The 17,567-nt window shown below is 41.6% G+C and overlaps 1 protein-coding gene across 9 annotated transcripts in view; it reads left to right on the top strand.

Annotated features, from left to right (window-relative positions):
* The window catches only part of MTMR1 (myotubularin related protein 1), a 64,980-nt gene extending 47,431 nt beyond the window's left edge, over positions 1–17,549 (top strand). For 8 of the 9 annotated variants that reach the window (XM_015413228.1, XM_015413198.1, XM_015413211.1 and 5 more), the window contains 4 exons: positions 1,528–1,641; positions 3,964–4,140; positions 11,914–12,090; positions 13,775–17,549. In XM_015413228.1, the coding sequence (XP_015268714.1) occupies positions 1,528–1,641; positions 3,964–4,140; positions 11,914–12,072 (450 nt within the window). In that variant the 3' untranslated portion in view covers positions 12,073–12,090; positions 13,775–17,549. The remainder of the gene's footprint in view (positions 1–1,527; positions 1,642–3,963; positions 4,141–11,913; positions 12,091–13,774) is intronic. The other variant, XM_015413179.1, reaches the window with a different exon arrangement.
* The last annotated feature ends 18 nt before the right edge of the window (positions 17,550–17,567 follow it).

Raw genomic sequence — 17,567 nt, 5'->3', positions numbered from 1 at the left:
TGACCACGGAAACGTCTTCGGACAGTGCTGGCTCTTCGGCTTGGAAACTGAGATGAGTACCGCATCCCTAGAGTCGGATTCGACTGGCTTTCGAGCAAGGGAAACCTTTACCTAGGTCTTCATAGGGTTGCAGTGTTAATCTCAGTATGTAGAGCATTGATTAGTGTCATAATCCTGATGGACAGTAAGATAAAAAGAGACTTCTCACCTCCTATAATTTAGGGCACCCCTACCTGGTATCAAACATCAATCATGTTTGCAGTGCTTGAACTGTCTTTATCTGACCATCTGTTACATTAACTGCTGCTAAACTCATAGCCAAGGACTATCTTGTGCCATTTTTTAAAACAACATTTGAGGTGATGGGAATTCTGCTGGGATTGGAATTCCATGCTGTCCTTATAGGGTTTGGTTGTTTTTTGTTTGTAAAGGGGCACATGAGAGAGATGTGCAAGAACATGCTACTAATGGCAGCAGATTACACATAACTGAACTGGTGACAACCAGCTGAAACTCCCTGGGACCAAGCGGGATGGAGGCTCATCTGGTTCTGTTCTCATCTTTTAAATTGGATGGAGAGCAACAAAGGCGCTTAAGGGTAGATGTGCTCAGCTTGTACATGGCAGGGGCAGTTCCCAGTGGCATCTACAGAGTTTTCAGCACAAACTTGTTACAGGCTAAATCATATAAAACTTGTCAATGGTTGGAAGCACAGGCTAGCATTTTTGCTATCTGGGTTATAAAATCCAGATTTCACTACAATGGAATTGAATCCATACCCCAACAGATGTAAAACATTTCAAATGGAGCCACTGCAGTCTCCTTCAGAACATTAAGGCAATAACTACAAATACTTTTCCAAGAAAAATGATGTGAAATGGATCGCCTTTATGAGAAATGTCTAACTTGGCCAGTGCCATAAGAATCTCTGTATGCTTGCAGAATCTCCACAACATGGACATGTATCACTTAATATATGCCTGTACTTGATGTGATGTGCTGCAGCTGAGAAACTGTGTGAATTCTGGTTGCCCGTATGGTATATGTAAAAGTATTTTGCTGTCAGTGTGGTATAAAGAAAACAGTTCTTTGGGGTTGGAGGGCCATCCTCCCTTCCTGATCTTTTTCTACTGTAGAGGTTAAGTTGCAGTAACGTAATAGTGAATCCTGCTGCCACATGTTTGTTGTTCCACTATGCCTGCTTTCATTCCATTAAAAAAGGAAGAGGAGAACCTTGAGTGGGGAAATGGAAGGCCTTGTGCAGTCGCCTGATCTCTCTTTAAATCACAGATGTAATAATAAGGATCCTTTAGGAAACCTTGGTAAGAAGTCCTCTTTCAACAGAAGGCTGAATGAAAGTGCCAAGGGCTGCCAAGTCCTTCTGTCAACCTTTTCAGTTTTGCTGTTTCTCGGAGACCTCGTAAACTTGAACACTGCATTTTCCATTTGAAGTTGAAAGTATTTAAATGGAAACAGGATTGTTTTCTCTTAACAAAACCTTAACAAAATATTTTATTGTTCCTTTAGTTTCCAGCTGCCTTTGAGTTCAATGAACTGTTCTTGGTCACCATTTTGGATCATCTTTACAGCTGTCTCTTTGGCACTTTTTTATACAACTCTGAACATCAGCGAATAAAAGAGGTAAATCAACTGTGTAATAGTTTTATATACAGAAGCAGGAAAGGAGATCAGAGAATTTTTGAGGCTGTTTTGCTTGTTTTGTAGAGCTAAAAGTACTTAAATACAATGTAGAAATGATTTTTTGGAATTCTTTTGATGTGCAGAATAGCCTCCAAGTTCCACAGATACAGTTTTAGAGTCAGCACTGATTGAAACCTATTCCCACTCTTTAAATCTGTTAAAATTTCTAACCAAATTTTCCAGCCAAGCTTGTGCTAAAGTATAACTTGAAATTGAAGTGAGCATCCCTCAGAAGGAGACGTGGGTCTTTTTTTGACTTCTTTTTGTGACTTCAGATTTTGATGCATGGGTCTTAAATGAGGAGTCATCAAAACCAAGAGCAAACTGTTATATGGGGAAATGTAGACTAGACAGATCTTCTTGTCTCCAGTACAGTTTGTACTCATTGGCTCTGTCTCTACAAATGTTTTTTCCTACCCAGGAAGAGGTAGGAGGAAGTCTTGGGTGACTTCTCCACTTTTTCTTGCTCCAGGCTAGAAAGTAATGTGTGGTCCGGTGATCTAGGACAGTGGTGGAGCGCACACTTTGCATTTAGAGAGAAGCCATAGAGAGCCCTGCCAGTCAGTGTAGGCAATGCTGGGCTGTAGGAAGCGTACATATGAAGCAATTTCATTACACTGCAAGGCATTTTCCCATATTTCTTACCAGAGTTATCTGTATCCAGGATGCCCCTGAACAAGCCTGAATTAAGAAATGTCTGTGGATAGTAGATTTAAGAAGGTCCAGGGTGCAGATGAACCCAGAATTTGATTTGCATTGTTTTCTGAGTCCATAGTTCTATTCCTATTGCATTGTTTGTTGGATGTTTTATGCTGTCTGATAGAACTGTTTTTTTATAATTTGTAATCTCAGCAAGAAAGGTGGGCTATAAATCAAGTAAATAAATAAAATTAAAATGAGCCACAAGTTACTTTGTACATGAAAGGTACAGAGTAATGGCATGCTTTACACAGAGGCTCACTCCCCTTTTATCCCAGCAAGAAAAATATTTGTGGAAACGGAGACTTTGTGTGTTCGATCTGATGTATATCTGGTTTAAGTGACTGATTTAGCACTGCAAGTTGCATGATCACACCACAAGATGGAGCTGAATTATACATTCTCACCAAGTATGCACTTACCAAACAGCTCCCTCTCATGAATGGATAATCTAATGCAGTTCCCCCCTTTTTAAAAAAAAAATGCAATTTAAGAGACAACTGTAGTGGAAACAGATGCTTTATAGCATCAAAGGAGTATAAAATTGCAAGATGAAGCTGATAAGAATTCAGAATCTGAAACCTTGATTTAATAATGGTTTTATGGCGGTATTTGCATTTGGTTATAGAATTTAAGGACCCCTCTGAATATAGCTAAACATGGACATTTAATTAAGAACCCAATAATTTGGGTAGGTGTAGGGAAACTGTAGATTAAAAAGATAGTACTGCTTTGCTAGACTTCTGATTTGTTGATTGCATTTTGTAGAATATGTTTTTGCTGACTTCCAGATATTTTATTTTGCTATTTTCAGTGTTGTTTTTTTGCTTGAGATTGATAGTGTTTACTGCTAAAAGCACACCTTTGTTCCTCCAAGCCCATTACTTCATAAACATATCTAATTTCATCCTAGTTTTGCTGTTACTCCAAGGAAATAAGCGTCAGCATTTTCAAATGCCTAATACTTGAAATACAACCAGTAATGACTATTGTATCAACATATACCTACTGATTTTTTTTTCTTTAAAAAAACCCAGTACCTGAAAACCATTTCAGGACCGTTAAGTTTCCTTTTCTTAATGCAGGCATTTTTCCAAATTAATAGCTTTTCTGTTTTATCTTGGAGATGAGGTTTTCAAAGCATGTCCTTAGGAAACCTGGCATTCCACAAAAATCTATCAGGGATTCCTCACTGAGAAGAACTACAGTGACTGCCAGTCTTCCTTGAATGACTGTCCATTTGTACTGATCCTGTACACCTGCAGGGACGTCTTTGGTGTGTTTCTTCCAGTGTGTGTAAGTGCTGCAAGGCATTATGGGGTGAATTCATAAAGGTAAAAATGAGGCCCAATAACTCTGATCTGAACCAAGACCCTCTCTGTAGAAGGTGTCCCAGAATCTCTTGCACCATGCAGCGCATCTACAGAAGAAACACCAGGATTCCCCAGGAGACATATTCATGAAGAAACATTGTCCTATGAATAGTAAGCTTTGAGAATGGGTGCACTCCAAGAGCCTTCCTTGCAAATGTACTTGACCAAATATGTATATTTGTATCTTCAGGAAATCCCTACAAGGACTGTCTCTTTATGGTCATACATTAATAGCCAACTAGATGAATTCAGTAACCCTTTCTATGTAAACTATGAAAACCACGTCCTCTATCCAGTTGCCAGTCTAAGCCATTTGGAATTATGGGTAAACTATTATGTGCGATGGAATCCACGAATGAGGTCCCAGGTATGCTTTTCCCCCCTTTCCTTCCTTTTATTGAAACAAGTTTCCATGTGTTTTGCAGTTTTTACTGAAAATGTAACACTAGCCAGACAGCAGTAAACCAGGTATCGTGTACAGGGCTCAGAGTGCATGAAGTACCATTCAAGGGTGGGGACTTAATTGCAGTAGGACATGTAGAGACCTTTAACTCCCCCTTCTCTCTGGTTAAAACATCACATGCAGCAGCTGCTGTAAACAGTCAGAAGGAGATCCACCGATTTTGGATGACCTTACCTTGGAAGCCAGATATTATTTGTGTTTGTCACTTTCTGTCCCTCTCCTGAGTCCTGTGGCAGATGCAGACAATTCAAGTGCAGCAATATTTCACTTCTGCAGTGCAAGATATTCTTGTTACATCTGAATTAAACAGAGGTCCGGTGGCACCTTAAAGACTAACAACATTTATTCCAGCATAAGCTTTCTTGAATAAGGGCTCACTTCATGGGATGCATGAAGTATTTATACATGGATGTACAGTCCACCAGACTTCTGTTTAATTTTGCTGCAACAGACTAACATGATTACCCTTCTGGAAACATTGCTTCAGGGTGTCTCCAAAAACCAGTTGTCTGCATGCGCCAGAAAACTTAGGACATTCATTCATTCATTCATTCATTCATTTATTAATCAGATTTCTACCCCGCCCTCCCGCCGAAGCGGCTCAGGGCGGCTTACAAGCAATTTAAAACCAACATTCAGTTAAAACCAACAATTACAAAATATAAAATACAATCCCATAAAATCCCAGCTAATACATCCTATGATAAAGTGCTAGTGCGACACCACCGGTGTAGTCGGTTCTTATTGGAACGCCTGGTGAAACAGTTCCGTTTTAACGGCTCTACGGAACTGCTGGAGGTCCCGTAGAGCTCTAATTGAAAGTTTCTGTTCCATTCAGCATGAAATAAGAGTATTTTCTTCCTTCTTCCTGTGTCCCCACACACATAGTCTGTGCAATTTGTGGAAGTAAGTACTGGCACAATGGTTGAAAACATCCAGGGATGGGCAGTTGCCAGAAAGATTTATGGTTGCCAGAGACAGTACCATCCGTAACTCTCTTAACAGCCACCGTGCATATAATCCCCTCCTCTCCTAATGTCTGGGATAACTTAGCTGTGTGGCTCTGCATAATGTGAAGTGACAGGGGAGCACTTAAAGCTGCGATTCTCATGTAGGGTACAATTCTGCACGAAAAAGATGGAACTGTGTAAATGTATAGCTCATTTGGTTTCTGATTGCTGCTTGGCATCAAATTGCATTGTGTTTTAAATGAGGTGAAAGTTCTGTGGCTCATTCTTGCACACAGACATTCATCATTGATGGCTGGAGTGATGAGCATGTACTCGTGACCCAATCTGCAGTCTTCTGTGGAGTGTACATTTCTAAATGGATCACTGTTACTATGTCATGTAGTCTTTAATACTGTTGTATGTATGTTCTTTGAAATTCGTTACTGGAGTGTATTTTTGACTTGGCATCACTTCTTCTGATTGGATTAGTCGAGGTACCAGCTCCTTTTTCAGGGGCCACAGTTGTCTGTGTCAGGGCAACAGGGGGACCCTGGAGGAAGGGACCCAGGGGTAGCATAATTCAAATCAAAACTGGTTGGTGTATACCTCAAGTAGTTCAGTGCCCAGCTTGTTAGTCACAGGGGCAGTCTTGACCAATGGGCTATAGGGGAAATTGCCCCATGCCACACTCTGGAGGGGCTGACTGCCAATGGCCCCACCACCTCGATGAAGGGGGGCAGTTGGCTCAGTGGTAGCAGCTGCTTGCTGCTGCACCACCAGAGGCTTGGGCAGCCAGCTTCCCCCGGTAGCAGTGGCTCTGCCCACCTCACATGGGGCAAGGGCTGCCCCTTGCTTGGACCCTGGTGGCAAGGGGTATGTGCGGTGGGGGGCCCAGTAGGGGGTGGCAGTCATTCTTAGGCCTCAGTTTGGATTTTTGCCCAGGACCTCAGAATTACTAAGACTGTTCCTGCCTAGCCATGGACAAGGTTAGTGGCAGAATATTTCTAGGATTATGCATGCTTGAATAAAATGAGAACACAAATAGTACTTGAGGGTAGATGGGGTAGTGTAATAATGACTTTTTAATGGCTTTTTAAAAATGCTATGTTTTTTAGTTGTAAGCCACTTCAAGTAGAATTCTGAAGAGGCAGCATAGAAATATTCTACATAATAACTACATCTGATCTTAGCCAAAAGACAGAGAAGCAGTTGGTCATGTATTGCTGCATTGCCCCTTTTATGATGACCTCAAACACATTTATCCAGCCTATCCTTCAAAGGAATGGCAGACCTCCTTTCTGGTAGTTGACTTTGAGTCTGGAGACTCAGATAACAGTTGCAAGATTCTTTGCTGCTGCCAGAGCCTACTGGGCCACAGTTCTGACATAGTGAATTCTTGGAATTTGTCTGTTTTGCTGGTCTTTGACTGTAATAAATGTCTATCGTCTGTCTGTCTGTCTATCTAAAGAAAGGTGTTGGATTTGGATTGGGGAGGCCTGGCTTCAGATCCCCACTTTGGACATGAATCTCAGTGGATCACCTTGGACCAGCCACACTCTATCAGCCTCGAACCTACTTCAAAGGGGTAGTTGTGAGAGGGGGGAGGCCATTTATGCTACCTCAAGCTGCTTAAAGAAAAGGCAGAGTAACTTTGAGGAATGAATGCATCCTTAATAGACTTCTTCCTTGAGAAGCCTGGGTAGGCAAAGCTCTGTCAGAAACAACATTTCAAGGCCTGAGCCTTCATTACTTAGTGCTAAATCTTTTTACCTTTAGGTTTTGTGTTGCTGTACAGGAAGGAAATTTTGGACCTGAAAGCTGCATAATCACTAATTGCCTCATAGGACCTATTAGAAAGTCACATTTTGCTGCCAGCTTGGATTATCCGTTTGTGCTGACTCTTCTTTTCCTTCCCTTTCTGAAGTCAGACTTTCTTTTTATGACTGCTAGTAAAGGTACCTAATCCCTCTCTCTGGGATACCTTAACACCCTCTATGATGGTGTATTTTCCTGCCTTTCTTTTCCTTAATGTGGATTTCTTTTTTGAAATCACTTAGTTTAAAAAAATACGAAATCTCAGGAATCTTATGCTTCTGATAAGATCGGAAAGGATTTTTAAGCCAATCTGTTCAGCCACAGACTTTAAACATGGAGGTTTTGCCACGTTGATGCACAATAGTGGCTTGAGTTCTTCCCAAAGCTCTCCCTACCTGTTTTATGTCCCTGTCTTATGTTTGATAGAAGAACGTACTTAGTTCCCACCAAAGCTTTTGGTAGGAAAATGTTGCATCAAGGCTGCTTGAACTGCTATGTGGAAAAGGCTTCCCTATAGGAAGGACCACAGAATTGCATATGGTGGTTGCATACTTGTAGCAAAATGTGTACAGCTTTCATATTGTTTCCTGCACATATTAATGCTTTGTGTCATGTTTGAATTTTGTCATGTTTGAATCAGCTTTCCATATAAGGCTGTGCACAATAATACCTTGCATTCCCTCTCGAGCATTTCAATGGTAAGCCAGAGAAGGAGCCCAGGAAACATTGTGCCATTAGGGGAATATCATGCCGATAATGCTGCCTAATGCAGCCTGGTACGCTATCCTGGGCCTGTGGTTGTGATGTGACTGTTGACATGAAGAAAGGAGGAAAGAGTAATTGCAGTCCTGAGGAAGTGCCTCATCAAAACATGCATTCTGTGCTTTAAATAATTCTGGGTTGTTCCTTTTATAGAGGGATTCAGAACATTTTTAAGAGTGGCAATTGCTTGCCAGAATGAACACTTAAGAGAATGAAGCTGACTTAACAGTGTGAGAACTTGATGAGGATAGTTTGGTTGTGTCTCTTGTTCCCATGTTCACAAAAGGAGAAGCAGTGAGGTGGAAACAGTTGAAACATCACTTAGAACTGGGATGGCATAAAAGACGAAGTCACGGGCTGTCACTCGACAGATCAGAGGGTGGTGGGTTTTGTTGTTGACTTCTTGGAAGGCACAAAGCATACTACTTTTGTTATGCCGTGTTATCATGACATGCCTGTGCATTCTAGCTTCTAGTACTCTGACTCTTTAGACTGACTTCACGTGAACAGCCTCTGTCAATTTTCAAGCAGTTTGATCTGAATCTGCCAGGTGTGTTTTCTTGTCTTCTCTTTAATTTTGAAATATTATTTATTTCCTGAAGCGAGGGTGGACTGTGTTGAGTCCCCGTACCCATTCACTCCTGTGTTGTGTCTCTTTTTCAGACTCAGTTCCTTTATTCCTATGAAGTGTGTTTCCCCTGTGCTGTACAATCTAATTCTGGCACTTGCTTTGTGCTTTTTTCAGTTTATATTTCCAGTAAATTTCAGAAGCACACCTTCTATAGCGGAAGCTGCTTAAGTGTGCCTACTTTTGGAAGAATGCAGCTTTCATCTCTAGTATTGGACTTTTTGTGGTAATGTGGTAACTTTTGGGATTAAAAGCAGTTCTGCCAGACTGTCTGCTTGTTGGAAGAGAGACAAACAGCAGCAACAGTTCCTGCAGCACGTTGTCCTTTTGAACAATTCATGTTCTCAGGCTGATTCTCTAGAACAGAGCCTGACACTCTGCTGTACTGGACAGTGCTAGTTCGCGCTGGTTTTGTATTGCTTCCAGCCTCCGCACCCAAAGCCCCACAGCTTTCTAGGCAAGCAGAGACAAGGCTCTGAGGCCAGGTGACCTGCGGGGCCCGCAGGGTGAGCCCACAGTTCCTGTTGCAGGAATTGCCTTGTTGCAGTTGGGATATGTATGAAGGATTTCCCTGTTTGGGGGGGACTGAAGATGATTTTCAGTTTTTCAGAGCTGACAGGGTACAATAAAGTCATCATGGTATGTATCAGCCATACACTCCCTACCTGCCATGTGTTGTGGTCTGCCAGGTACTTGACAGCTGGCCCGTGTTCCATTTGTCAGCAGGACTAGCCATGGAAAGTTTATAGAACCCTAGGTGCGCTGTGTTCAAGTTTATCACAGATTATGCTGGCTTGGTGCATGGGTTCATGTGGGGGTGGTCCCACTGTTTTTGCAGTGCTTTGAAAGCCTGTCACGCCCATTTGTCCAGAGCAATGGTCCTGCCGTATCCCTTTCAGCTCTGCCTTCTTGTTCCAGCCTTTTAAGGAGGAAAGCAAATTGGAGCTCCTTCTGCAGCACAGTAGCTTCAAGAGTTTAGGGGTAGGCTCATGTTGCAAAGGAAGCAATGGATTTTACAATCTCTCTGCAGCCTTCCCTTTTATCTCCCATTGCTAAAACTGTTTTTAAAAGTGCCTTCAGAAGAAGATACGCATTCACTGCTGAACAATTTTCATTTGAATGACTGTCCTTGAGCTAGCAAAGGAAAGTGCAAGAATACATAGTCGCCATCCATCCAATTAAAAGCCGATAGTGATGTAAGCGAGTCGCTATTATGATGCCTTCTATGCTTATCCTTGTCTGTACGGCTTTCACTGTGCTTCACAATGCTGAAAGCATGGAGGAAAAGAGGTGTGTTCTACACATGCCAGCATTTAGATACTATTTAACAGGTCTTTTGTGGCTTGTGGGAGGTTTACCTATGAGCCAGAAGCTGCACTGGTTGTATGTTGCCTTTTGTATGTGTGTGTGTGTGTGTGTGTGTGTGCGCGCGCGTTATATCACAGTGCTGCCCATTAGACAGCAGGAGTGTCTGACCTCACGCTTCCTAATCCACAGAATCTATTTATAATTAGCAGCACAGTGGAAACAGAATAAGAGCTTTATTAAACACAAATCATGAAGTGAAACTATTCCATTTGCCAACCCGAAGCAAAACAAATAATTTGCACACTTAGGTGAATTGAGTGGAATGCAACCTAAACAGTTACAATCCATAATCTTTCCCAGAGTAGTTAGTTGTGATCTTATGCATTTTTACCAGACGTTATACCATAAGGTAGAAAAATAACAATGCAGGAGCTGACAAGGTACCTGAGTGCTGTATGAACTGGCCCTTGCTTAAAATCTGGCCTCAGTTCCAAAACAGTTGAGCGGTCATCCCTGTTGTATAGGGCATTAGGCATTAAAGAATCTGAAAAGACATTTCAGGAATAAAATGGTTTCTAATATTCCTTGAGCAGCAGTTAGTTGGCAGATTTTTTTTTTCCTATTCTGGATATAGGTTTCCCCCCAACAAAGAAAATAAGTCTTTTTTTAATTTGTTGGTGTACTGGTATAGCACTGTAATAGAGCTACCTTTAGTAGCAATTTAATTCAAGGCACTAAAGTGGAGATTAATCTTTTTATCACTTCAGGTATTATTGGTGCTAATGACTTTCAATGTATCTGTAGCCTAATTAAGTTAGTTAAGAAAAAACTGCAAGAGCTGGTGAGAGGATGGCTAATCAATTTTATAGCAAGATTAGATCACTAATTATCCCCCCCCCCCCCGAAATTACCAGTGGATGCAAAATTCTTCCCAGGGTTCTTGTCCACCTCTGTGGTAACATTTCCATGCTGAACATTGAAACAGAGCAAAGGTGGGGTTGCCTTCCTTGTCTGGCATGTTCAGCTGCAGTTGAAAATGTGTACTGGTTGCAAAGCGTTGCCTAGCAGCAGACTGTAAGCCGTCCACAGTGACACTCAGAATTCACAAAAGGAAAAGAGACCTGCACCTCCTTCAGGAACCTAGCACTGCATAAGCTACTTGAATGCCAACCAGAATGGTTTCAAGTTTATTCTTCATGCACCAGGTGTCAAGCTTGCTAGCAGATGCCCTTTGACCTGCATGATGTTTGTCCTTCTTCCAGATGTGTAAGGGGGTTGGTAACTCACTGCAAAAGAAAAGCCCCAGCTTCAAAGACACGTTTATTTTGCAGGTCCCAAGGACAAGTCTTAAAAACAAGTTTCTGAGCTAAGCCCCATTTGCCAGACCTCAGGAACCGGTCCCCACTTGCTGTTGTGACCAATTGAACAGTATTTTGCTGCCCTTTCTCTAATTGTGAAGTTGCCCAGAACTCCCTCATTAGCATCAAGTTTCTTTGGAGGATTCAGTGTATTAGTAATCTATTTACTTAATATACAGAATTTCAGGTTGCAGAAGCAAGCATGCCGTTGTTATCAGAATCATAGCAACACTGGCACCCTACACTCTGAAATTCAGAAACACAATTTTGCCAGATTCAAACTGCTTCTTTAAGTTGTTGTTGTGTATGTATCCCTTTCCCTCTTTTTCCTTCATTTGTCTGGAAGTATTGCCAAATATATAACAAGATCACTGTTAGAATAATACAGCTTTATTACCCTTGAGGCAAATGATCAAAATGTTTTCATGAAATATATGGAGACTCCCTATAGATTGTCAAAACAGCTTTTTATGTTTAACAAATTTGGGAAGCCATCCCATGTTCATCTCCCCACAATAATGAGAGGAAAATAAGAGGACACTAATAGCATGCCTTTCTTTTGTCACCTTCTTGCCTGTCTCCCTTTTTATGAGCCTTTACTGTTTGTTTGCCAGCTGACCCTGCAATCCTGTTGGGGTGCTCTCTAGTTCCAAGCCATTGAAATCAGTGTGTCTAAGCTGGAGTAACTCTGCATTCCTTTATAAAAGAGAAATATATTCCATTTGTGAACATGGAGGAGGAAACTAGGGAGAGATCTTTTAATCCAGAGACCCCACTTAAACCTTAAACACTAGTGTTGCATTTCATGTGGTACAATAGAGAGAATACTGAATTGTTTTTTTAAATGTGTTAACAGATGCCAATTCACCAGAATCTGAAGGAGCTCCTTGCCATCAGAACTGAGCTCCAGAAGCGGGTGGAGGAGCTGCAGCGGGAAGCAGCGACACGTTCCATTTCTTCTTCATCAGATAGGGGGTCGTCTCCTGTAGCCACACCGGTGCACACCTCTGTCTGATGTGTGACTGGAATCGAGGTACAGTTCTGTTACAAATCAAGCATTCCGGGCCGCAGAAGACTTCCGTACCCGCCGAGGGTTGTGGGGTGTTGTCACCTGATCCTGCTGTCTGTCTGTTACACTGAGGCCAACAAGTGTTTCCCTGTGTGCAACACTGTAGAGAGGGGTGGTGGTTGCTAGTTTCCCTGTGTGTCTCTTTGATGTACTTAACTGAATTTACAATTGAAAAAGTTAACTTTCTCTTAAGCAACCTACAACAGAACTGTCTGAAGCTGGGAATCCATCTGTCAGGCAAACAGTGCAGATGGCACTTTGCTATCTCTTCCAGTGGGAAAAGCCCCCAAAGGATGGCCAAGCCTGCCATGAACCAGAACAAACAGAGCGATCATTTGACAGGGGAACCCGCCTGGTTCCTGCGTATCTAATGTGATTTTTGGGTGGTTTTAACAATCCATAGCAGATAATATGTTTCTTGGGACAGTTGTAGATGAACTGATGCACTTTGAAATGAGTTTAATTTTTAATACTACAGCCAGTGTTATATTTTGAATAAACATGCCATTTAAAATGAACAGGATTTGCCAATTGTGAGATACCTGGTAATTGTAATATTATCTTGGAAATCTAGATTATTGAATACTATTTTTTTCACAAGTTTTCTGTAGTTATTGACCACTTTCATTCACATAAGTGAGTGAATTTGTCCCAATCATGTCATTGGCCTATCTATACAAAATAACTTTGGCCTAGCCTGACAGTTAAATGTGTAAACTGCAGGCGCGAATGTTGTTTACCATATCATGCCAAAAGCTGTACACACAAAAGGATTCCTCTCTGTACAAGTGTATACAAGGTCAAATAGACCTTTCCAGTGGCATCTGAAAAGGCTCAAGTGTCCCTTTAGACACTTTTCAAAGTGTCAGGAAGATAGTAAATTGTAATTGTTATGATATAGATACATTCGTAAGCAAATAAGTCATAACTGGCTTCTTTGAGATAATAAAGGCTGTTGTGTTCTTCCAATTGCTGTTTGATAAATTTTGCAGAAGCCTCAGGTCCCAATGATAAAGGTGGTCTTTTCATTTTACCTGCATTTCCTATACAAATGTCTGGCCGGCTGAAGTCTTAGGTGCCATACATGTGGTGTGTTTGTGGCACTACTGGGTAGGGTGACCTACAGGCCATGCGGCATGCCCAGGCCTACACTCTCACCCACTCCTTGTGCTGCACGGCTGCTACCCTTCAGTTCTGAAGACTGGGGAGGGGCAACACCACTGTGTACAGCAGCTGGCAACAAAGTTGGCCACCACACAGTTTTTTGCTTCTTTTTGGTCACTGCTCTTTTCATACCTAATCTTTTGTTTGTTTGGCCAATCTTTTTTTTTTGCTCCTCTACACTTGACAGATTTAGCTCTCTTCCCTTTCTTGTTGGAGATACTACAATTCCTTTACTTTAAGCCTCATGATGAGAATGTATTGATTCTGTTTGAGAAATCTTGGTTTTGTTACACGCGTAGCAAAAGCAGCACTGCCACAGCTAGAGGAGGAGCTGGGGGGAGGTTGTGACATGGACTCAGTCTTCATTCAACCACTTTTTGATGAGGGGGCATTCTGACATCTTTCCAATCTATTGGGAGTGGGGAATCCTGTAATACTTTTGTAGTCTGGAAATGAAACAGACTTTAAACGTTTTGTGTTGCAGTGCAGAGATCCATGGATGTGGTTCAACACAGTGTTCAGGGTCATTTTGGAAAGAAATGGATCAGAAATCTACTTCAGGATGTGTATGTGATTTGGCTTTGGGGACTGCAGCCCGGCTTTTGCAATATTGCTTTGAGGCTGATGCACAGATTTCAGAGTGTCCCAAGTAGTTAGTATTACTTTGTCTACACAGGAGTCCTGCCTTTGGTCATCCCTTCCAGTAGAGCAGGCAAGGCACCACCATGGTGTCAATAAAGAAGTCACCAATCATTTCCCTCCCATTAAGACTCAGCTTTGAATGTCTCACTTTGAAGTATGTACTGAAAAAGAAAATTCTCAGAAGTGGGTTAGAGCAAGGCCCAACTGCTTTATCATTCTACAGAGTCTGTTGCCTGCACTGGCAGAAGAGGCATTTGAAGACTTTTCTGTATAGGAAACTGGCTCTCTGGCATTGTGCAAGATACACACAGACAACGTTGTTGTACAAGTCAGTCTTCAGTTTATTGTCTTCCAGTTTGTGGTTCACCAGTCAAGTTCAGATTTCCCTCCCCCATCATTCTTATATGCACTTTAGCAAAATGTGTCTGCCTTTTGACAGCATAATATACAATTTTCATCTGAGACAAATCGTTTCTGTATTAGCAAAGGTATGTATTGCCTAAATAAAAACTCAGTTCTTTTGAGCACAGTCTACTCTTTAAGTCTGCTCTCTGCATTTTTCTCATTTCTTATCAGGCTTATCTTCTTCACTTGAGTTTCCTTTTCCATTAGTAAATTAGTAAAAAAAAAAGTTATGTTCTTCTTTTGGATTAACACCATATTAAGTAATAAGAGCAAATAATCCCAGTGACATTAAGGATAGAGTGATTGGGCAACTGACAATAACTACTGGTCAAGACTGTGGCCTTAAACCTTTTGCCAATGGAAGATGTTAAGAGCAAAAGGTTTAAAGCAAGCCAACTCCTCAAGCAAGTTAATGTTTCTACACCCCAACCAATGTTCTCATAATTTATAAAATACCACAACCATTTTCCTTTTCTGTTCCCCTTGCCCCCTGGTTGTTGTATATAAATTCAGGGCACAAGAAGGGGGGTGGGAGAGTCTTATATACATCTTTGGCCCAGTGGAAGACATTAATGCATGTTATTTGACCTAGTCTGGAACATCTGGCCAAATGTATTTATGTGGCATTTCAAAGCACAGGTAGTTTTAATTATGAATATAAAACAGAGTAGAAAAACAGAAATGGATTCCTTCTGGAGATGCAGTACTGCAAAGCTGGCATGGCTACAGAGACATTGGCCAGAAAAAGCCAAGTATATTGTTGCTTGTAGAAAATGGGGGAAAGGTCCCGGGCAGGAAGGCGTAATTAACTGCAGAGCACATGCCTTGCAGGCAGACGGTCCTGGGTTCAGGGTTCAGTCTCCAGCTTCTCCAGGGTCTTTGAAAAGCAGAGACAAGAAGGCCTCTAGCTGAGGTCTTTTGAGAGCTACTGGGCCCATAATTAAGGTAACTTATGTTACTCTCTGTGCATTTGGGGGCCGGTTCTTGCGTGCATGTGGCAGAACGAGGTGGTTGGATAGAGTGCCCCATGCCATACTGAAGATAATCAATGTGCTTTTATGTTAAGAAGTCCCTGCAAACAAAAAACAAGCACAGCAAGCTAAGAGAGGGGGTAGACCCTCTTTGCCAGCAATGCAAGTTCTGTATTTGCCCGGAGTTTTTAAAGCAAAGGGACATTCAAAGCTGAAATCTGCCCCCTGCAGGCTGAAGTGTTACAGTCCATTTCATCACTTCAGTCATTATTAACACAGCCTGTAGAACCCTGATCAGGCTGCTTTGAGAAGGGACAGAAACGCCATGCACGGCCTGCCAGCAACTCCAGTGCACCCTTGTTTTTTACCTCTGTTTTAGAAACAGCAGGATGGGGGGGGGGGAGAGTGTGTATTGCTTCTCAAGGGGTGAGCCTTACCTCAGCACCCTTCAGTTGCTCCAGTACACAGAACCAGAGTTGCTCCATAGATATTTGTGTGGCAAAATGCTGTGGCAGCCAGTCAGCTGGGGAGGGCGCTTTGGGGATAGGATTAGCTACCCTTTTTAAACATTACATTAGTCAATTGCTTCCCATCAGTAATCACCAAAATTGCCCTGTATGCCTGATACTGAATTATGCTACAGCAAGTGCTGTGCTTTTTCTATACTCTGGCTTTTTAATATTCTACCTAAAATTTACATTAAGGCATAACCATTTACCAAATCCATATAAAAAGGCTTTGGGGAAGGAAGTAGCTTAAAGGGTAATGTATTGCCACGTCACGAAATCTGGTGTGGGTGTGTGTTTCCTTAGTGGAACCATTTATTTTTTAAAAAATTGCATCACATATACATATTTCAAATGTCTAAGTGGTTAGTGGGTTATTTTTAACACTCAGATGCACTGTATTTTTAGATTCAGATCAGCGGCTGGACAGTGCAATAATAGAAATACAACAAAATTGACAACTTACATCTACAGAAACATGTCCCATCATTGGCAATAAGGAATTATCTTCATTTATCCAAGAAAATGACGCCTAGTGCAAGTACTAGTGTCATAGTAACACATTTCCTCACTATTTATCTAAAGATGCACTATCGTATGCTACTCTAATTTTTTTTTAATTTACTTGACTAAAAATTATTTTTTTTAAAAAATGCTACACTAGTTGGAAATGTATCATGTAAAAATTCAGCTGTGCGGTCTTGTTAGCATTGGGCTTATCTGTGCTCCGCAAAATTTGCAAACCACAACCTTCCTTTAAAAATCTACTCTACAGAATTGAAAGGCAATGTCAAATATGAAAGCCACCAAAAATCACCTACATGGGCTAGTGCTCCACATGATGGTTACAATGGGTGTGTGCTGCTTTGCTCAGCTCTTGTGGAGACCCTTGGTGTTACAGAATACTGCCATGCATAAGTGATTTACATCGGCCTCCATTCTGGTTATTGTACCGTGTGAAATGCCCTTCAAAAAGCAACAGAACTGCATTCCTTCTTTGATGTCTCCTGTTTTAGTCCCATAGAAGCCAACAGTAAAAACGAGACCTCTGGTGAAAGAAGCTTATCATGGCATTGTTAGGAAAGCTAAATACATTCGGAAGATGTGTATTTCTTTCTTGCTTTAAAGCTACTGTAAAGCTTTTGAAACACACACAATGAAACAAAAACAGAGCAGAAGGAATTTGCAAAGCTGTTAAAAAATCTAGGCTACAATTTTAGCATCCTTACACAGAAGCAAATTCCACCAAAATTAGTGGGATTTACTTCTAAGTAAATGCATATATGATTGGAGTGCCAGCACTTCGTCTTCTGGTTACACCCCTAGACTCTGATCCAGCTTCAGTTTTGGGTAACCCACTATAGGTAACAATTGGTGGAATGCTTCCTTTATATTAACCTAGTTCAATGGGCCCCAGATATGCAGCCACATCCACATCAGCCTGCATGTGAATGGTTGCTTTCATGTATGAGTCCTCCTAGCTGGGAGCAGGGTGCTAATGTTTCCAGATTCTTGTACATATAAGAAAGGACCCCTATAAAAACTGGGTTTTTCCAAAGGTAAGCTGGTAAACAGATGAAAAGGCAAGCATGTGTTAAGTGACCCTACTTAGAGCAGGGCTACTTTGATAAGAGACTAAGCTACTCAGTGTCCAGTGTGTACTCTAACATAAAGGTTAAGTTTGTAAGGAAACTGGCCAGAGGTGTCCATCTGCACGAGTTCTTTTTTACCATCTCCAGCATACTAGGGAAAT

Source organism: Gekko japonicus, unplaced genomic scaffold, assembly GCF_001447785.1.
Source record: "Gekko japonicus isolate JY-2015 unplaced genomic scaffold, Gekko_japonicus_V1.1 scaffold905, whole genome shotgun sequence".
Lineage (NCBI taxonomy): Eukaryota > Metazoa > Chordata > Lepidosauria > Squamata > Gekkonidae > Gekko > Gekko japonicus.
Note: the sequence above shows the minus strand (reverse complement) of the source record. Positions and strands in the feature narration are given on the sequence as shown.